We start from the raw sequence: 21385 nt of genomic DNA, 5'->3' as shown, positions 1-21385 counted from the left end.
CCCCAGCTCGGCATCAGGAGTCTCAGGTTCTCCTTCCCCGGGTCTAATCGCGCGTGGGGTCCCCCTGGGGACCCCCCACTGCAGCCGCGTGCTCCTTTGTGCAGCCGATCCGCGCGCGGGCGGCGCTGCGTCAAGGCGGAGGCGCATCGGCGCGGCCCCACGCGCACTCCCGCGCGCGGCCCCCGGGAGCGGCAGGAAGGAGGCGGCGCGCAGAGGCGGGAGGCGCAGAACCCAATCGTTGATCCCCCGGCCGCGGCGCCGCCTCCGCCATTGCCGCACGCGGGAGCGGGCGACGCGGAGCCTCGGAGCGCGCTCAGAGCCCATACTTGCCGGAGCCGGGCGTGGGGTGAGTGCGGGTGGGGAGCAGGGTGGGCGGCGGAGCAACTCTCACTCTGAGGGCCGCGGGAGACGCGCAGGAGGCCAGCGCCGCGGGACTGGGGACGCGTCCTGCAAAGGCTGGGCACGGGTGGTGTCCCCTAGCCTGGCCGTGATGAGCCCTGCCCTCTGCGGGATGGGCGTCTAGAAATGCCCACCAATACACAGCCTGGAGACCCTGATCTGGCTGCGATCGCCGCGTCCCTGCCACCTCTCTCGGGAGACCAGGCGGGGCCAGCGGACGCGGGGCCAGCGGGTGGGTGTGCGGAGTCCTCCTGGCTATGCCCTGCCCCGCCCCGGCTGCCGCTCGCCCTGACCCCCACCCGGCCCTCCCTCCGCAGGCCGCAGCCTCGAGTCTTTCGCAACCATGGTGAAGTTGGGGAACAATTTCGCAGAGAAGGGCACCAAGCAGCCACTGCTGGAGGATGGCTTCGACACCATTCCCCTGATGACGCCCCTCGATGTCAACCAGCTGCAATTCCCACCCCCGGATAAGGTATGAGCCCCCGACATTCCCGCGCTGCTGGGTGTGCACCCTTAAATCTTCAGCTGCAACCGAAACAAAAGAAACGCCTTGTGCGCTTTGGGGATGAGAGGTGGGGGCGGGCTCAGCCAAGAGGAGGAAGGCAGGGCGAGCACAATGTACCCTCATGATTCTCGGTTTGGTGATGCTGGAGGCCCCCTGCCTTAGATGACATCTTCTTCTTGGCAAGATTCTTTAGTGGAAAGCCCCCTCTTGACTTTGGGGGAGTCTTATGAGGAGCAATGTTTGTGGTACAGGAGTATGGGGTTCAGGAGTGAGCCCAGGGAGCTGGTCCTTGTGCCTTTTGGGGGTGGTGCAGTTTCAGCTCCACTTGCCTTACTGGGTGTGTGCTCAGGAATAGAGCCTTTTTCCTCTTTGTTCCTTTTGTGAAATCCCCATATCTGAGCTCCGACTCACTAATGCTAGTGTAACCAGGACCATCTTTACGTGATGCATTTTTTTTTCTGACTTATAAAAGACTCCCCTCTTGAGTACTACATCCAGTGGGGTATCATTGCTCCATAAAGATATTTTCAAGCCATACCATTTAAAAGCAAATTCTATCCTTAACATAGAAGATAGCATTGCAATACTCTAATGTAAAACCACACGCCCTGCATCTACAGTCCCTACACACAAAGGGGCTTGCTCAAGATTCCCACATGCTTTTACATTTATTGTCTCAGTTCGTTCTTGAGAAAGAGGCTCCGACTCTGGGCTCTGCATTCACTGGGCAGTTAGAATGGGGTGTAAGAGGGAGCTGCAGTAGGGTCTTCTTTCATTCCCAAACTTAGCTTCCCAAAGTGATTTTGTCTCCTTAATTCTATTGTCTGGGTTTTTGGGGCGGTGGGGTGGGGGTGGGTGACATGGGAGCAGGGAAGGGACTGGTTGCAGATGTTTTCATTTGAGAAGGCAGGATCAGCTGGTTATAGCTGTGCACCTCACACCACGGCTGTTGGCTCAGGCTAGCCTTCATAGGAGGAACAGAGCTATCGAGTCTGTGGCCTCCACCTTATGGTGGGGTGTCAGGACTCTGTCCCGAGTACTTCTACCCCTCCTACCTTGATACACCCAGCCGAGGAGCACCAGAGGTCTGCACCAGGAACCCTGTGTCCTGAAGTGGCACCTTTATCAGGTGATTCCCTGTACTTGGCCCAAGCCTCCTCTGTTGCCTTCAGTGTGTTCCGTTCCAGAACTGCCTGGCACGGTCCGCCACAAGGTGGAGGGCTTCAGGCAAGTCCCACATTCTGCCAGCCAGTCTTGTTGCTTGGGATTAGGCTAGCTGGCTCTGTAGGTAGAGTCTCCTCTCTTGGGGTAACTGATGGGGATGCTCCAGAAAAGGGCATTCCTGTAGGAACAGGTCCTTGAGCTAAAAGGGTTCCAAAGTCACAGAGGAGGAGACAGACTTTCAGAGTTCACCAAATGCACCCAAGGTCATCCTGCTGAAGGTCACTGGCCTCCGGGGTATGGAAATCCCTAGCATGCTTAGAGTTGGACTCTCACACTTGACAAGAGTCAGGGAGGTTGGGGATATGACTTCCCAGTGTGAAGACCTGCCAGTCACATCAGGAGCAGCCATGCCTGACATTCGTTAGGGACACTTGCCATACCAGGCACTGTTCTGTGCACTTCATTGGCTGAACTTCAACATGCCCACGTTGCTGCAAGGCAACCGCCACCATTGCTCTCATTTGATAGACGTAGCAATGATGGCCTAGAGAGTTCGAAAGGCTCTGTCCAAGGTCACTTGTCAGTTAGTGGTAGATGGAGATTGAATTCAAGTGGCCTAGATGTCCTCACCCTCACAGTTCTGGATGATATAGGCCTTTTGCCCTCCAGGTTATGGATAGGACAGGAAGAAGCCTTCTGTATTCATGGTCAGGTAAAGTGGCTCCCAAATGTGTGCTCAAGGTCACAAGGCTACATTGGTGCAGCTGGGATGTGAGGATGGCAGGGCAGTGCTCAATGCTGCCTTGAGATGATGCCTTCAAGGAGTGGATACCCCTGTCTACTGCAGGAGAGTGGCATGCCAGGAGTGAAACTTGATAATACGCACTGAAGTGCAGGGCTTTCTGGCTCAATGCCAGGCACAGGCCATTTTTCTCCCCTATGACCACTCTTGAGGCTGGCTCCACAGGTCATGGCTGGAATGGAGAGTTCTCCATTCACTTGCTTGGGTCCTGTCCTGAGTCACTCAGTTCCTTTTGTCCCACTGTCAGGGCAGTGGTTGTCTCCTAAGTCATGGAAACAGTAAAGGACATACTGTCTCCAGGAGAAGTGTAGGGTGTTGGTTCTCTGCTGTCCTGTAGCCACTGCTGGACACCTGCTCTGGGGAGTGAGTTTGGAGATTAGAGGTGAGTAACTCCTTGACCTCACTCTCCCTATCCACGGGAAACAGAGAGGCAGTGGATTCCCAGCAGAGGCAGAGCTGGGGAGGCCAAGACAGCAATGTCCCTATAGGATGCAGCTTGGGTTCCCAGGTTGGTGTGAAGTTGCAGGGCTACAGGGAAGTTTGCATGGGTTTCCAGGTTCACACGAGAGAGTGGAGCGGGAAGGAAGGAATGAAGGGAGATTTTTCAGTGCTGTGTAGTCCAAGAGGCTCCCCAGAGCAGTTTATTTCCAGTTATTTCTAGTTATGGGTGCTAGACAGTCTTATCCAGTGACACATATGTTCAGCAGATGGGCAGCACAGAAAAGCCAGTAGGGAAGTAGGGTGTCCTCCTCACTCCCTGGACCAGGATTCTGCTGTAATGGGTACTTAGTCTGCCAACCATCAGTTCTGTGGCCTTGGCCAGTGAGCATCACTTCCCTGTTCCCCAGTTCTGCATTTTTCCTGGGACTGCTATAGGACCATGAATAGGCAATGTATCTGGAAGTGCCTGCAGTGGAAGCTTCTCTCACTGCCTGGAGGAATGGTGGGTATCTTTGAACTTGACAGCCCCAGGCCACCTGCTCAGGGCACATGTGGTGGAGCACATTTAGCTTATCACTGACCTTGCGCCTCTCTGTTTCCTGGCTAAGGTTGTTGTGAAAACCAAGACTGAATATGAACCTGATCGCAAGAAAGGGAAAGCGCGTCCTCCCAAGATAGCTGAATTCACTGTCAGCATCACCGAGGGCGTCACCGAGAGGTTTAAGGTGAGTGGTTGCAGGCTGAGCCGCTATCTTTAGGTCAGGAGGCAGCCTCCCAGCTGTAGAGAGGTCTTCTAGAGGGACAGGAACACAATGTGATTCCACTTACCCAGGCTCTGCAAGCCCAACAGCTCCGAGCTCCCAACCTGGAGACTCTCCATGTAGTTTTTTTCCTTTTTAAAAATGTTTTCTTTTTATTTTGCCTTGTCCTCTGAAACAATCAGATATCATTTATTTTTATAACAGGGAAAACCCATCCATGAACTCCCCTTTAGGTGAAGGCAATAAATGTGAACATTTGCCGAACATCAAAATATTTGCCTAATAGTTTGAGGGAAGAAGCAGGCAGCCTGAGGCACCTATACCCATCCAGGCAGGGCTCTGTGCCATGCCCCTTGACCCCCAGTGCCTATGCAATCTCCTCTAAGGGCTGCCACATGAACAGGGTACTCCTCTCCTACATCCCACCTCATGAGGGTAGGGAGGGGACTGCAGGCTCATTGGTCCCTGCTTTCTTGGCAGACTTGTGACCAGTCTACCTGGCTGCAAAGCCCATGTGTTCAACCTCCAATTTTTCTTTACTTCCTGCTTCCTCTGATGATGGCTGCTGAAAGGGGTGAAGTTCCAGTGAGCCCTGGTGGGAGGAGCCTTCCTCACAGCAAGGGTGCATGTCTTCTAAAGTGGTATCTGCTGAGGAACAAGCTGGGATGTTGGTATTCTGGAAAGTAAAATGGTGGCCATGACTCAGATTGAAAGGGGTCAGTTGGAAGACATCCTTAGACCTTGAATAGTGGTTCTGGATGCATGAATGGTCATCCCCCCGGGATGTATGAGCAATCTGTTCATGGGTGTGGAGGCATATAACATCCACCATACATTGCAGAGCATCTGTATTACCTCCTGTTTCTTGGGTGATCAAGGGAACTATGGAAGTCAGGCTTAGGGACCAACCCCAGTTCATAGCTGCAAGGGAATCCAGAAGAGCAGAGTGTCTTCATGGAGTATTGAGTACAAATCCTTCTGCTTCCCGTTGCTGCTCCCTGCTATCTGGGTCTACCCAGTGCAGTGGGCCCCATGAGTGTCACTATCCTTTGTGTCCCTGGTGTTTACTTGTGGTAGCTCATCTGATCCTCGCAGCCTCCTTCCTTCTTCTTGGTAGTAACAGGTACTGCTTCCAGATGGAGGTCTGAGTTGAAAAGATGTCTGTGTCTGCATCTCTGCGAGTATAGAAGCATGTCAGGTATGCTGAGCTGCTCTTCCTAGCTCAGGGGTTGGCAGTTAACATGTTTGAGGTTCAAGACTAGTATTAAAATGGGTTAACTTGAGGTCAGCATCTCCGTTCTACTCTGGGATCAGCATGGTTGTCCTCTGTTTGCCATTTTTTGCCCATCAGCATCATGCAGGTATAGGATCAGATATGAATGTCAAAGTGACACTGTTTGACTGTCATCTTGCCTAAGCGTGTCCTGGTTTCTCATGTCTGATTGGACTTTTGTCCCCATCACCAGTTTAGGTCAGTGAGTAGTGTGGTACCCAAATATCTTCTCCATCTGTTGGTCTGTGTGCCAGGCTCTGTCCCCTCTGGTGTTATTGGTTTGTGTTTTTCTCACATGCTTACCTGAGGCAGGTCCCTAGGTCCCTTGCCTAAGGCACAAGTGACGCACATTTGGCCCCAGGGCCCTAAGCAGTTATGGCTGGGCCTCTGTGTAGTTACTTGGTTTCTGTTGCCCAGAACCTTGGGGCTCAGAAGCCCAGGAAGACCTCAGACAATCTCTACCATCCCAGTGGGCAGGCTGCTGTTGTCAGGAGGCTTGCCTCACCTCTCTTGCTATCTCCGGGTGTCTGGGAAGATATTGGATACAGTGGGGACCCACTAGAGGATTGCTCTATACTGCAATATTGTTAAGTCTCACACACGGCTGTCAGTGTTTCTGTAAGCCTAGCTTCTGTGCCTCCTTTAGGACTCACACCCAGAATGGTTGGGACTCTCCTCATCTCTGGTTCTAAAACCAGTACCTCCATTGTCAATGCCCATGACCTAAGCTCCAGCCCCAGGCAGGAATCTGTCCCTCTCTTTCCTTCCCCACTGAGGCTCTCAGAAATGAGCTAACCCAAAGTTCCTGCTGCTCTCTACCAGGAGGTGGTATTTCCAGAAGCAAACTTTTTTTATCTTGTTGAGTCCACAATCGTTTCAGGAAGTAGGATGCCATAGTTCTCTCCATGGTAGTTGGGGAGACTGGAACAGAGCTTGAGTTCAGGAAGCCTGCTCTCAGTTGTGGTGTTGAGGCCACAGCTGGACAAAGAATGTCTCACCACACCCCTTTACTCTGTTGACTCAAACCCTGTCCCAGAGCTATGACTGCTGCCTTGCATCCCACAGAACCCAGGTCCTCCCCCTGCTCCAGCAGCTGAGCCAGATAATACCTCTGACAGTGTCTTTTTTCCTCTTATGTCTTGCTTCTGTGTCCTGCCAGCCCCACCCCCTGGCTTTCCTTTTTTAAGAAGCTGGGCTAGCCTCCACCTCTCTCTGGGCATGGGCCCTGTGATCTGATATCCCAGGCAGGTACTGAAGAGTGGTCTCATGAAGAAAAGGCCCCTTGACCTGGCTCATGACTTTGAAAAGGAAACAAGGCCATAGGAACCCCCTGAGACGTGAACATTGGCCAAAAATGAAGGTGTAGGACCTGTGGGCAGACAGCACTTACGGGCAGCCCTTGCCAGCACTGCCGGAGTTCTCGATACTATCTCTCTGGCGCTTGCTGCACTCTCAGTAAGAACTGGCTAAGTAAATGAATGACTCATCCATCATTCTGGTGGACTCCTGTAGAGGGGGCTTGGCACAATTTCCAGGGTGTCCCTGTGGGCTCCTTAATAGCAGGCAGCTCTCCTGATCCAGCCTTCTTACTGTCAGGGATGGGTATGTGTTCACTTGACAGTTGTCACAGGGTCAGCAGATGACCAGCTACAGGCCTCAGTCAGGAAATGGCAGAAGCCTGGTAGGATCTCTCTGAGCAGGCTGAGGTGAGCAGCCTCCTGGGGCACTGAGGGCTGACTCAGAGGGATGACCCATGTCCTAAGGGTATCCCTTTTGTCAGCTCTGAACGATTCAGAACCAGAAAATGTTAGTTCCTTACATGTATCTGGGAGTTCCACAAGGTTCCACCCAGGCCACATGCATTTTAGCCAGTTTTGCAGCTGGATTAATGTCTTGATGGTGCACGGTCTGGCACAGCAGCAGAGATATTTGGAGGGCTGGAGCCCTTTGGAAATGCTAAGTAAGAGTGTCCACCCTTCTGGAAAGTTCTCCTGGCCTTTAAGACTTAACGGTATTTTCTGTGTCCCTGAGTGCACACATACATTGGCCATATGGCTGCTGTGCATAGCATCAGCTGGTTAAAGGTTTGGGGTCTTTTCTGAACATGGGGGTTTGGGGAAAGAACAGGCTGTCTGGAATCAGGGACCCACCCTCTGACCCTCCCACCTGGGATTAGTCACAGTGGTCGTAGGGACAGCACATCATTTTGTTGGTGATAGTTTGGTTCTTCTCTGCATGTGTGTAAATCCTGGGAAGGAGATCCTGCCTTTTAGACCTTGAAGCAACATAATTTGTGTGTACCTGTGAGCCTCTTTGTCCTTTATTTGTATTGTTACGGTGTGCCCATCTCTCTTAACTTCGGAGGGCACCCTTGAAACCAAAGTGTCTTTTTGGATATTACATTGTGGTTATCACTGGAGGATTAATTTCTTGGCTGCAAGGTTGCTAGGTTGGTTGCTAGGTAACAGCTGGTGGGGGGGGAGGCTTTGTAAGATTGCTATTGAGGGATAGCAGGATGAATCACCCTGTGGCAGCCAAAAGCCTAGGCTTCCAATGAGGCTTGAGTCAACAGGGAGAGCATCCATTTAATTAATCAGAGGTGTTTTTACACTGAGAATAAATGCAGGCTAAGATGTTGCTCAAATGAACTAAACCTAAACATTTAAAAAAAACAAACAAAAACAAAACATGCTTTCCCACTTGTGCAGGCAGTGTGTAATGAGCTGCTGGGTCTGCTTCTTAATGTCCTGGAAGATGGATGCTCCACAACCAAGCAGGCTCAGGAAAGGTTTTGCCAGCATTGTCTTCTGCCCTTATGTTTTGTGGCTTCAGGTTGAAGAGGGCTGACTGAGGTCACACACTCCCTCCAGTTAAGGGTTTTGTGATGGACCTACACCCCTCTCTGGTACTACCACCCGGATCTAGCCTTGAGAAGTTCTAAGGCCAGCCTCTCACATGACCAACCTTTCAAGGTCAGTGAAGAGCCGGGAGGATATCTTAGGAGAGGCCACTTAAGGATGGTCCTCAGAGCTGGCAGTCAGTGCTGCAGTGGAGTGTCCCTTGGCATGCTGTCTCAAATGATGCTGTGGGTGGTTTGTTTCTTTCTCTTGAATCCTTAATGACCTTGAGCTTCCTGTGTGCCTGCTCTCCACACTCTCTAATAATCCCCACGGCAGGTTCCAACCAAGTCACATGTATTAACCATTTATAAACGGCGATGCAGTTTCCCTACATCCAATAAAGAGAGAAGGGGGGGGGAGGAGGTCTTCCTTCATGGTGGCAACAGAGACTTTTAGAAACTTGTTTAAAGACGCTGATGACCTTCCACCCTGGGGCCACCCACATCTGCAGCTGCAGAACGTGCAGATTCTGGGTCCAGCTATGGAGTAAGGGCTCCATCCCAGCTCAGGTAAGACACAATTTGAATCACTGTGGGGTATGTGTCTGTGTTCTCTTCTGTGTAGTACCTAAAATATTTAGCTCTGCAAACACTTGGAGGTTTCAGGATTCATTCTCGGAGAGATTTTTTTCCCTTCCCTGTACTGCATTAGTCAGCGAAAGGCTGCTTTCCTTTCCTTCCCCCTTCCCCTGAGGGATGGAGAACAGAGACAGTAAGTGACCTAACACCATCGACCTGCTCGGCCTGGGCCCTTCGTGAGCCTTTCTTGCCCTTGGTGGCAGCATCAGACCACTAACCTTGCTGTTCGCATGAAGGAGTAGCCCCAAGGTCAGTCTGTAACAGGGGGGGATGCAGAACTCAGACCCACATCCTTGGACACTGACCTAGGTTAGAGCAGTTCTCCTGGGGTTATTGGCTGTGATTCTGCTGGTTCCTGCTTAGTGGGAAGTGCTGTGAGAACAGGTCAGTGTTCAGTGCCTTGGCAGTTGGATAACCATAACCCATGCATAAACTGTGACAGTTTGGTGAAAGGCTAAGTGGGCAATGGTGCTGAGCAGTAATTGGCAATTAAGCTCAGTTAGAGCACCAAGGATGCTCCCTTTTCCTGCTTCATTGGGGTCATCCTGAGCCCCCTCTCATCCTCAGCTCACTGGGGTCACACACCCCCTCACTGGGGTCATACCCTGAGCCCCCTCCTCTCACTGGGGTCATATCCTGAGCCCCCTCCTCTCACTGGGGTCATACCCTGAGCCCCCTCTCCTCACTAGGTCACACCCTGTGAGTCTGCTGAATCCAGAGCAGCTCTGGGCAGGAGGCCCTGGGATCTGAGGAGAGTTTTTTGGAAAGGAACAGACTGTGTCCCTGGGTGAGACTGAAGAGGAGAGGGTACTCAGGGTGTGACCCTAGTGAGGTGGGGGGGCTCAGGGTCACCCCAATGAAGATGGAGAGGGGGCTCAGGGTGACCCCATTGAAGCAGAAAAAGGGGCATCCTTGGTACTTAGACCAAACTCAGACTCTTGCTTTCCTCCTCTGGCCCATTAAAAATAGTGGTAAAATACATTTCACCACTTCAAAGTACAGTTTAGTGACATTTAACAGCCACCAAGTTGCCAACTGTCATACAGTCTAGAACATTTTATTACCTCAGGAACTGACCCAGACACATCAAGTAGCAAGCCCCACCTCTCCAAAGATCCCAGAAGCCTCTGATCTATTTTCTGTCCCTGTAGATGTCCACCTTCTGGACACATCACAGAACAGATACACTGCAACCTTTCATGTCTGACTTTTGCACAGCAACACGTTGTCAAGGTTCAACTGTTGTAGCCTGCATCGGCACTTCATTACTTTTGAAGGCCAAGTAATATTCTGTTGTGTGGACATATCACATTTGCTTTATCCACTCAGTCATTTTTGGACTCTATCTTTTGGCAGTTGTGCAGTGTTTCTTTGTATAAACTTTTGTTTGAAGACTTGGAAAGAACGAAGGAGGTTTGTAACCTGTGAGATTAAGATATCCTTTATTAGAAAAACACCAGCCAAATGCAAGCCAGAGCATGCCAGGGGCATCAAGGCAGGGAGCCAGAGAGGGGGCTCCCATGTGCCTTGCTGCCCTTAAAACCCTATCATGGGTCATCCTGACCTCACCTTGACCACGCCCTGACAGGCGTGGTCAGGCACACCTGTAGCCAGCATCTAGCAGGCATGGCTTACACTGTCCCCTACAGACCTGTTTTTCTTTCTTGTAGGTAAATACCCAGGTGTAGGATTGCTGATTGCCAGGATAATTTTTATATTGTATGTGTTCTGGAACCACCACTGTTTCCTATATTAGGGTCACCAGTTTTCAATGCTTTATAAGCAATACACCGAGTTTCAGTGTTGCCTCTGTGCATCACCAGAACTTGGTACCACCATTACAGTGGGTGTGACATGGCATCTCCTTGTGGTATGATTTGCATTTCCCTGATGCTTAGCAACACTGACATGCTTCCTGGGATCTTGCCACACAAAGGACTTTTAGACTCCAGCTCCTTGGTGTGCCAATGGGCAGCTCAGTCAGCTGGCTCATGTCCCCACTCCTGCAGGGTCATGATGCTACAGTCACCATGTTTTTGATCCCACAGTCCTCTCTGGTCTTCACCTCCCTTTTCTCACCTCCCAATGAACTCTTTATCCCTTGAGAACGATGCTCCTCCAGGTCTCCAGAGTAGTCAGTCAGAGCTGCCTCTGAATCCTGCCTCTTGTGGCACTTATTTGCCTGTTTTAAATTGACACCAGGGTGATGCTGTGGAATGGCATGGCTGCTCAGCCGTCTCTTGAGATGGACACTTTGGGTAGCTAATGTCAGATCCCTGAGACGGTTCCCTCACAACTTGGGATTTCCAAAATGGGAGAAGGTAGGACTTTCTGAGTTTGAGGGACTTTGGCTTCTTCATAAAGGAGATGAGAAAAGAAAATGGTGACAGGCATGGTTTAAAGACAAGCCCAGTCAGTCTGTTATATATACTCCTTATTATATTATTTTGTCTTTCTGATTGACACACATTTGTCTCATTTAAAAACTAAAGCAATAGGTGGGCCTCATAGCAAGTCCTGCAATTTCAGTCAATTGTGATGCTGAGGCAGGAGGATTGCCATTTCATGGCCAGCCTGGACAACTTAAATGAGGCCTTATCTCAAAATAAAAAAATCGACCTGGGCACTGTGTCGTGTGTACCTGGGAGAGAAATGGCCCAGAGGGCAGCTCTTTAGAAGTCAACTCATTTCTCCTCAAGGGACTTTCTAGGTTTTGTCCTGGTTCCAGAGAAGGGTGGGAGTCAGCCCTGTCTGGAAGCCTGTGGCCCTGTAGGCCTCCTAGGTCATGAAGGAAAAAGCTAAACTGGGTACAGCTCCATTCTGTCTGAGAATATTTATTTAATAAAACCAAAATGCCCTGATCCCTGCAAGCCATGTTTGCGCTGTGTCTGCTGAGTGGACAGTTCCTGGGTTTGCTCTAGGTGCCAGAGGCCTGCTTCGTAAGGACTCATTTGGAGGCAGGCTGTGTGTCAGCCTGCCCTGGGGTGGGGCTGCTGTGTTCCTTGCTGTTCTGTTTCAGTACCTTCACTTTCTGCCTCTCCCCACAACCCAGTCTCTGTTCTCTGTCCCTGAGTCACCCTGACTCTCTTAGGAGGGCACCCATGAGGTGACGAAGGTTCACCTTGGATAACCCAGGTTGTCTCCCTATCCCAAGAGCTTTGCGAAGTTCCAAGATTCTCAGTCCAACTTGTGTTATTGAAACAACACTGGAGATCTGGTTGTTGTTCCTCCTCCATATATATGTGGAGGCAAGAGGACAACCTTGAGTGTCACTCCTCAGGTTACATCTACCTTTTTCCTGAGACCAGGTTTTTTTCTGACCTGAAAATCATGGGCTGTACTATGTTGGGTGGCCATATCCTCCTGTCTCTATTTCCACAGTGCTGGAATTACAAGTGCATGCCACCATGTATTTATTTATTTGTTTATTTATTTATTTTTTATTGTGGAGCACCTTCATTGCTGTGGTGAGGCAGAACACTGTAATGGAGGGGGTCTAATGAGGCCTGGCTGCTCACTCATGGCAGCTAGGAAGTTGAGAGAAGAGTTGAGGAGAAGAAAGGAGGGGAAGGGAAGAGGCAGGGACAAGATGCCCCTTGGATGCACCCTCGGTGCTCACTTGTATCTAACCAGGCCCACCTCCTAACAGCCTATCGGTTATGAACTTGTCCATGGAGTAACTCACGGATGAAGTTGGTACCCCTACAATCATCCATTCATTCCAGTAGCTCTGTCAGTTGGTGACAACTTCAACAATAAACCTTTTAGGGGAACACTGATAATTCAAACCTATTGGCAGCTCAGTAGCCTCAGGTTACAGGGATTCTGCCCATACATGGGATCCTCTGTTTGTGCCCTGACTTCCACTCAGGTCGAGAACAGGGAATACCTGGGCAGCAGTCAGCAATTCTGATGTCCAGCTCCCCACCCTGATATTCCCTGCCATGGTCTGGGTGGGGCTCCCGTGGTGTTAACACATAGCCACAATTGAGACGGTTTTTGTGCCTGGTCTGGGTCATCATGAGAGGCTTTCATTTCTCTTCTTTCATGGCCCCCTACCTAGCTCCCCTGCTGTCCTGATGGTTCAAATGAAGGTACTCCCTCTTTGACATCTGGGCCCTTGTTGTGAGCCAAGAGTGACATCATAGTTTTCAAGCTTCTGTATGGAGGCTGCAACACAAGGTCAAAGGGCTTGGCATGCCCACCGTGTGCCTGCCTGGGATCTCTTGCAGATATCACCATAAACATCAGCGTGGAGCTGGAACCCCTTTTCATAGATGAGGGGCTAAGAATCACAAGGGGTGTTCTTCTCAGGCCGTCTTCCTTCCAGCGACTGCTGCACAGGGCTAGCTCACCCGTATCTGCAGTTGATTGAAGGATGAATAGTGGGTGGTATAACTCTCCTGCTCGTCCTTGTAGAGAAAGCCCCAGGGAGACTCCCCAAACCTGGAGGAATTGCAGATGTCTGACTCAGTAATTTTGTCTGTGTTCTAGAATATTACCAACTGCCTCGTGGGTACGCATCTGTGGAGGTGGGGGTGGGGAGGGTCATGAAAGTCTCCAAACTGGGACACATCTTATTCCCCTGGGGTCAGGAAGAGCTGGTGTTTGGTTATTTGATGCCTGCCTGTACAACTGGTGTCCAGAACAAGGTCGGGTGTTCCAGACCCTCCCTGGGGCCCAGAGATTGCCCAAGGCTTGGAAGGGAATGAAAAGACACAGCCTTCGTCCTGGGAAAGGCTGGGGTACCTGAGAGGAGGTGTATGTGGGAACTATCTCCAAGGGAGGTGAGCCAGGCCTGTGATCCTAGCACAAGTCCTGTGGCTGCCTGAACAAAGAAGCACAAAGTGGGAGGAACCCCAGAAGCACGTTCTCGGGTTTCTGGAGGCAAGAGAAGTTTCAAGTTGAAGTGTCTGTGGGGCATGCTGCCTCTGATCCTGTTGTGTTGCGGAGTTACTGCCATCTCTGGGGCTGCGTGGCCAGGGAGGCTTATTCCAGTCCCTGTCTTCACGAGTGTCCCTGCTGGTGCATGTCTGTGCCTCGTTTCCTTCTCTTATTAGGGCACTGGTCAGACTCGACAAGTGCCCATGCTAATGACCTCATCTTAATACACATGTGCAAAGGTTCATTTCCAGATGAGGCTTCAGCCCTGGGGACTTGTGCTGGACACAGAATGTTTCCTAGCATTCTGTCTTGCCATTTTCCCAATACTTCCAAGGCTGACATTGTCCCCTGGCTTTATGATTTTTTAAAATTAAATATTAGTTACCTCTGTGTGTGTGCTTGTGCGTTTAAATGTGTGCGTGCCTGCCACAGCACTTGTATGGAGGCCAAAGGACAATTTTCAGGAGTCAGTTTTTTCCTTCTACCATGTGAGTCTCTAAGATTGAACTCAGGTCATCAGGCTTAGTGGCAAGTACCTTTACCCATGGAACCATCTTGCCAGCCTGATATATTTTTATTTTATTTGAGGCAGGATCTTAAATAGCCCAACTAGCCTTGAATTTGCTGTGTAGCTGGGGATGACCTTGAACTTCTGACCCTCCTGAAGTGCCTGGGGTTACAGGTGTACAGCACCTCCAGGGCACAACCATATGGGCAGCGATTGTGAGAGGAGAGGCATGTGGCTGGGTCCCTGGCAGGTTGGAGTCCTGCCAGGCAGTGTTTCTGGGTGAGGTGGCCTGGGTTGAGATCCTGCTCTGACACTGTTGTCACTCCTGGACCCTCCAACCAGCCCTGGTAGTGGCCTCTCTGGACCAAGCACTGCCGGGGAAGGTGGCTCTCACTGGACAGCCTGGATGCTACCCCTTCTTTTTCCTATGCATTAGCTTCCTTCTTCATCAAGATCTACACTAAACTCCCAGGGCCAGATGTTTATGCATTTACTATGTGCTGTAGCTGCCAATGTCATTCCCCATGAGTGTCTTGAGCCCTGAGACTGTATGGTTCACCATGTCTGCCCCTGTATCAGGCATGAGCTCTATGCACAACACAGTTTCTTCAGATGGGTTGGTGACAGCTCCAGTGATGGGTCACCTAGGCTGATCGAGGTGGAGCAGGAAGAAATCCTGAGAGGGGGACAGTTCCTGGCTGCTGGCATGGGAGGTAGGAAGCCAGTAGTCTCTGTGCTTGTACAAAGTGGTGTCCAAGGACCACATGCTGGCCCCAGGGTCTGTCCAGGGACCCTGACCCATCTCCCATGCTTCTCCAGCTCACTTCTCTCTCACCTCATGACATGCTTTTGCCCCCACCACATTCCCCAACAGGTGGGCATCTCAGTAGCTTTGTGCCTACCCAGTGTTGGGCATTCTAGTGTGTGGCTTATGCCCCAAGGAAACCCAAACATAATCTCTGTCCTCAACACCATAGAGGGCAGGGGCGAGGACAGAGCTCCTGTTTCTGCTTATGTGGTTCCAGCATGAGGGTAGCCTGGGGTCTGAGTGATAGTGTCCTCACACCGTGACCAGTGCCCAGAGATATCTGTGGAGCAGTTGTTTTCTAGGTAACAGGTGATCAGCTCTGTATGTGGGGGCCCTGAGTACAGCCCAGCCCCACTTCTTTGTCAAGGGTTCAAGTTGCCTGGGAGCCATGTGGCCATTACTGTGGCCTTGGAATACTAGAAACCCATGAAGGTGACATGTGGATGCATTGAAAAGTTAAAAGTCATACAAAATGTCCAATAAAAGGTGATTCCCAGGCTCTGTGCAGGTGCACACACCTTGTGTGTATGACTGCTTCTGCCTGTCAGTCAGCTGTTTTTCCAGCCCCATGGTGTTCTCTGTATCTTTCCACAGGTCTCTGTGCTGGTTCTCTTTGCCCTGGCCTTCCTCACTTGTGTCGTCTTCCTGGTTGTCTACAAAGTGTACAAGTATGACCGCTCCTGCCCTGATGGGTTTGTGTTGAAGGTAAGGCCTTATCCCCCTGAGGGCGCCTCTGCACCTCTTCCCTCCCCAATCCTAGGGCCCCATAGCAGTAGGGCCTTGGCTGTGAACCTACAGTGGAAGGGTCCTCACTGAAGGCCATACCTGGGCAGCTAGACGAGGAAGCTGAAGACACCTGAAGAGCCCCCCCATCCCCCGCCCCGGGCAGAAAGTGCCAGCTGACACTTCCCTCCAGTACCTGGTGGGGGTTGGTGACCAAAAGAAAAGCCCTGCCCCAAGCCACACAGAGGGGCTCTCCTGCAGGTTCCTCTTCAGGAGCCACCTTGGCATCTGGACTTTATGCACACATGGAAATGTTCTCTCTGCTTCTGTGCCTCCTTCCCACAAGCCTGCTGTTGGCACAGATGCATTTACACAGGACAGAGGACTGAGGAAGCAAAACTAAGGGAGGGAAGATGGGGTGGAGGGAGGAGATGGAGCACAGCAGAAGTGTAGGCTTCCATGTGCCACTCACTCCTGTCTGCTTCTGAACTTTCCAGCTGATAGGAAATGGTCCTGGGCAGGACTCAGTGCTGCTGAAGTACAGACAGAGCAGGAACTGAACATGTGTGCTAGCCCGAATGGCTCATGGGTCTTTGCTGGATGGATGGGGCTGGGTTTTGCTGAGGTGAAACTGCAGTTTCCTGGCAGAGCAAGTTAGAAGAGCCGAGCACTCACATACATCCCCCCACCCCCATGCCAGGACCTCCTCCTCCTTTTACACCACAAGGTCCTTCGGGGCTTCTGACAAGTCTGGCTGCTCAGGGTGCAAGGCTACAGCCAGGAGCCATTGATGCAAAGACGGCTTTCCCGAAGCCCTTCTGGTTCAGGAAACATGAGGCAGGCAGGCATGTATATACTGAGTGAGGAGGACTTCGTATGGAGTATGGGGGCTGCCCTTTCTAGAAGGTGGTTCATACTGGGGCAGCCTTTAGAGCATGGGGCAAAATAGGAGATGGAGTGGTGAGAGTAGGGGTGTGCTTGGTGGGAGAGTAGCCAAGGTACAGCCAGATTGTACACTGCTAAGCACCCTGAATGCCTGGCCAAGGCCCTAGAAAAGGAGTGTGGTGAGGATGGTCCCTTGGGTCATCTGGAGGTGGGGAGAGGCAGGCAGGAGCTGTTGTTGGTGGAAGCTGCTGAGATGGAGCAGGGAAAGAGGGGCTGGATGGCAGACAGTGTGAGAGGCAGAGCAGTATGGCAATGGACAGACAGGAAGACTGAATTGAGGAGGCCAAGAGGGACAGAAGGGAAGGACCTGGCCCAAAGCTGGGTGACTCAATGGCTGCTATTGTAGGAATCAGTCATGCCTCTGAGGGGAACAGGATAGGCAGGAGACAGCTCCCTTCTGCAGCCACTGCTCAAGATGATAGGCAGCACTCCACCAACCACAGCAGCTGTCCTGAGTTTCCTGTTCAGCTCATTGTCTCCAGTCTGGGGCAGATCCCTGCCCAGAACAGCAAGAGGCTAAAACTGCTGGCTCCATTTGGCAAACCCAAGTGCTGTGGGAGAAGCTAATGCAGAAGGATGATGATAAAGAAGATGAAGGCAGAATCCAGGCTGACTTCAGATCAGATTCCTAGCGGTGTGGAGGGGACTCGGGATCTGCATGGATAAAAGGCCATGCAGGGCTTGCAGTCCTCAGCCCCTTGGGAATTTAGAACCCCATAGGCAGTTCTGGAAATGCACTACTGTGGGCTTGTATATTTTCCCAGTGTCTTAATGGTGGTGATCTGGATGATACAGCTAGGAGGTATAAGGGGACATGCTGGGTGGGTGGGGGAGGCTTTCCTCCATCCATGTCTAGGCATGTGCACATTCTAAAGGGATGGTCCTGAGGACTGTGAGCCACACTCACCCTGGATGTACACAGAGAGCCTAAGGGGGGGGGAGTGTCCCTCCTCCCTTTTACCAATGGGAAATAGGGTTCAGAGGCTCTTGATCATGTCCCAGGTCACACCCAGTTCCTTCAACTCCTCAGCATCTCATTTCTAGGGCCTCTTAAGTATACCAGTTGAGCCCTGGGGATCTGGTTGGACAGGATGCCTAGGGGAGGGGACCCCCATAAGCCCGAGTCCCACCAAGAAGCCCTCTTGTCAAGGCCAAATGGCCTGGCTAAGGAGTGTGCAGATGCAGGAAAAGGCAGACAGAGGCAGGGTGGTGATGTGTGCCTTTGATCCTTACACTCAGAAGGAAGCAGCCTGGGCCATAGTGAGACCCTGTCTAAACTCAGTGACCCTGGCCATATGACAATCATGCTCCTTCCAAGGCACCCCTGTAGGTGACTAAAGTTTTGTATTTTATTTCTTTTACCAAAAAGGGAGTATGACAGCCTATCTCCACATGGGAATAGACTGAACACCTGAGCCCCCAGCTCCTTCTGCAGTTTTGACACCATCAGTCCTCAGAATGCCTCTCAGCATCTTTTGGTAGCCATATTATATGGGACATGTCAGACACCACCTGCTGTCCTCTCTCAGCCAGGCACTGGGCAGGGGACATTTCCCAGCTGTCCTTGGATGCCCATACCTGTTCCAAGCAGTTGCTGCTCCTCAGGTCTTGGTTGTATGCACAGCTCTAGCAGGGTCCTGTACTGTGTGTCAGACTGGACAGGAGTGAAGATGGTAACTGCAGCCTTCTTCCCACTTTCCCAAGGACTGGAGAAGGATATGTCAAGGACACAGTGAGGATGGTGGTGCAGAGGAGCTTGGTCAGCTGTAGTCCCAGCTGACCTGCACAGCCTTTTTTTTTTTTTTTCCCTGCAGTGAAGGGGTTGCTTGCACCAAGCTGGGATCAGGACACTCTAGGCTGTACTCTAGAGGGTTCTTGGAAGTCTCATCTTTTCTCTTTATCATCTTTAGCCACATCCTGGCTTCTGAGCTGTCCGGCACTGAGTCTCGTTACAACAAGAGCAGCCAGGCTGTGTGGCACATTAGCCCCATTTTAAAGATAGGGTGACTGAGGCTCCAAAAAGAGCACTTGGGAGCTCAGCTGGAGCTGTGCCTGGCCCTAAAGCTTGGCTTTGTCTGTAGCACTCCGCTTCAGCCAGTGCTACTCCTGGAGGTGCTGCAGCAAGGGCAGGACCAGCAGTAAGCACCCTCTACAGCTTTGTGGCCTTTTCTGAACTAGCTCTCAACCCTTAGGCATTTCTAAGCTTTATACTTCAAGATCTAGTGAGCGGCTATGGAGACCCCAATCTCCTCAGACAAGGGCTGATCCTTTACATCGTTAGCTACCAGTGTCGAAGACACTTCTGAGGAGAGGCACAAGGGATGGCAGCCCAGAAAAGAAGATGGCCTCTAGGCTGGAGCCACCTGTTTATATGTTCACAGGCTCCCGAGTGCTCACTGGGCCCTGTGCTGTTGCCATTCTCATCTTACCAGTCATCACCTTCCTACACCCCATGGTGATAATCCACAAGCCCTGCATGCTGGCAGTTCTACCAGGATTCTTTATATACCACCCTCTCCCCGAGTTGACCTTGCTGAGTGACCAGCAGGACTCAGTTAATCAGCACCTGTGGCGTAGGCCCTGGTGCCCGTTGCAGCACAGCCAATCTTCTAGATAGCTATGCCTTAGAAGGGTAGGCCATTCATCTGCCCATTGTTAGTGTTTATTTAGTGTCTATTTCTGCAAGCTCAGGGAAGATGCTTAAGCACTATTTGGGGGGGGTGATATTCACTGTAGACACATGTTGGTACCCCCTTTATCTACCACCATCTCCATGGCCTTCTGTCTTACAGAACACCCAGTGCATTCCAGAAGGCTTGGAGAGCTACTATACGGAGCAAGACTCCAGTGCCCGGGAGAAATTTTACACTGTCATAAACCACTACAACCTGGCCAAGCAGAGCATCACGCGCTCCGTGTCGCCGTGGATGTCAGTTCTGTCAGAAGAAAAGCTGTCAGAACAGGAGACCGAAGCTGCGGAGAAGTCAGCTTAGCGAGCTGGGCGGGTTCCTTACAATGTGTCACTTGAAGGCAACAAAGGGACTTTGAGGGACATTTCATTAAATATAATTATTGATAATTTAGAGGTTACTCATTACGGTGCAATTGCTTCTGTTTGCTAATGCTGCTTTGCAAATAAAACTTGCTGCGGACCACCCACAGGCATAAAAACAAGTGCATCTCAGCATTGCTTAGAGAGCTTGATGCCACTGTCCATGCTGAGGAGTGTTCATTTAACTCCTTCACTGGGATTCACTGGATGCTGTCAAAAGATAATGTACACTGGATATGCCAGGGGTCTGGCCATCAGAGCAGTGCAATTGGTGGTTTCCTTTTTTCTTTTATGCCCCCTTGCTATCTGCAGACCTTACTCCATAGCCATATCTAGAGCGATCCTATGCTTTGCTGGCAGCAGTGCTAACTGCCAAGATGCACTGTTAAGTGGCACAGAGAAGGGAAAGTGTGTGCCACGATGCAGCCCTGCCAGCCCCTGCCTGGGCAATTCTGGGAGGTCCTCTTTGGTGTGTGCACTGATCAGAGCACAAGGATAGGGTGGGGAGGAGCTGGCGTTGAGCCAGGGGGTGCAGAGCTTGTTTTCCTGTGGGTGGGCTGTCTGCTGGTGATGTGCTAGATAGGAAGAAACCCCACTGGCCCTTTTCTTTCCTGTTATGAATATGTTTGCACGTACAGCCCTGTATGCAGGTGCGTTTTGGTTTTTCGTTTTATTAGCTGGGTGGGCAAGGTGAAAATGTAATTTTGGGTAAGCCAGAGCTACTTTAGCTTTTAATCTGTAAACAATGTGACTCCTGTGCTGTGAGAAGGGGGCAGGACAGCTGGTGAGGGGCTGATGTGGCACTTTGCAAAGACAATATCCGAGTCTACAATCTTTGTAAGAAAAGTATGTTTGTTTCAATCTGAATCTTGACATTAAAGTATATGTTTACAAAATCACCAGTAAGTAAACTAAATGTGTAAGATAATTAAATAGAAAAAGCTATTCATGGTTGTTTTCTTCCATGTTCTCAGAATGTGTTGTTTCCGGTGGGCATGTTGGAAGTTCTAGTGTTCTTTAATAGGTCAGAAATATATGGCAAGTAGTGCGAGATCCTTTGTCAACAAGCATGGGGCCCACCATCAGCTACACTGATGTTTCCTGAGGTGTGCTACTGAGACAAAATAGTTTATTGTTGGGGTGTTCTGAAACAAAGACCATGAGCTCAGCACGGGTGGGGGGTGGGAGTGTCACACAGTCATGTGTTTGAAGGGCGTTGGGAAGCTGTGAGGAATGCATAAAGAGCAATAAACATGTGCCAAAGCTTGTCCTGCATAGGGATCTGACTCACGGATCATGTGAGTGCAGGAAACAAGCCCCATTGTATTTTCTAGTAGTAGCACTTTACCCACTGTGAATCCTCCCAATGTAACTTCTCACATTCACTCTGCAAATAAAGAGCTCGTGGGTACCTGAGCTGCACACTGGACTGTCTGTACTCAAGTGCTTCAGCAGGAATTGTGTGACACCGGGTTAAATCTGTGCAAAGATGCAGGCTGTGTGCTGCACACTTCTAGTTCTCAACAGGCAACCCCGTGGCCTCTTCTAGAGGGGCAGGTATGCAGGCAGGAACAAGGGCAGAAGGCCTGCCCTTCTGAAATCCACACTCTTCTTGGAACACAAGCTTTGGGGACCCTGTGGC

At 51.0% G+C, this 21385-nt stretch overlaps 1 protein-coding gene across 1 annotated transcript; it reads left to right on the top strand.

Moving 5' to 3' along the window:
- The first annotated feature begins 187 nt into the window (after positions 1–187).
- On the top strand, positions 188–21182 carry Nsg1 (neuronal vesicle trafficking associated 1). The gene is made up of 5 exons (XM_027387049.2): positions 188–346; positions 717–871; positions 3920–4036; positions 15618–15728; positions 19484–21182. Exons 2-5 carry the CDS (start codon positions 743–745, stop codon positions 19682–19684), a joined length of 558 nt encoding a protein of 185 aa, XP_027242850.1. The 5' UTR covers positions 188–346; positions 717–742; the 3' UTR covers positions 19685–21182.
- The last annotated feature ends 203 nt before the right edge of the window (positions 21183–21385 follow it).

The sequence above is a fragment of the Cricetulus griseus genome, assembly GCF_003668045.3.
Source record: "Cricetulus griseus strain 17A/GY chromosome 1 unlocalized genomic scaffold, alternate assembly CriGri-PICRH-1.0 chr1_1, whole genome shotgun sequence".
NCBI classification, from domain to species: domain Eukaryota; kingdom Metazoa; phylum Chordata; class Mammalia; order Rodentia; family Cricetidae; genus Cricetulus; species Cricetulus griseus.
The sequence above is the reverse complement of the archived record's forward strand: the minus strand, read 5'-3'. Positions and strand labels throughout refer to the sequence as shown.

Bases quoted from the DNA above. Each gene is read 5' to 3' on its own strand.
- Nsg1 (XM_027387049.2), top strand. From the start codon at position 743: ATGGTGAAGTTGGGGAACAATTTCGCAGAGAAGGGCACCAAGCAGCCA. The intron at 872-3,919 runs GTATGAGCCCCC...TTCCTGGCTAAG, and splicing joins AATTCCCACCCCCGGATAAG to GTTGTTGTGAAAACCAAGAC. The intron at 4,037-15,617 runs GTGAGTGGTTGC...ATCTTTCCACAG, and splicing joins GCGTCACCGAGAGGTTTAAG to GTCTCTGTGCTGGTTCTCTT.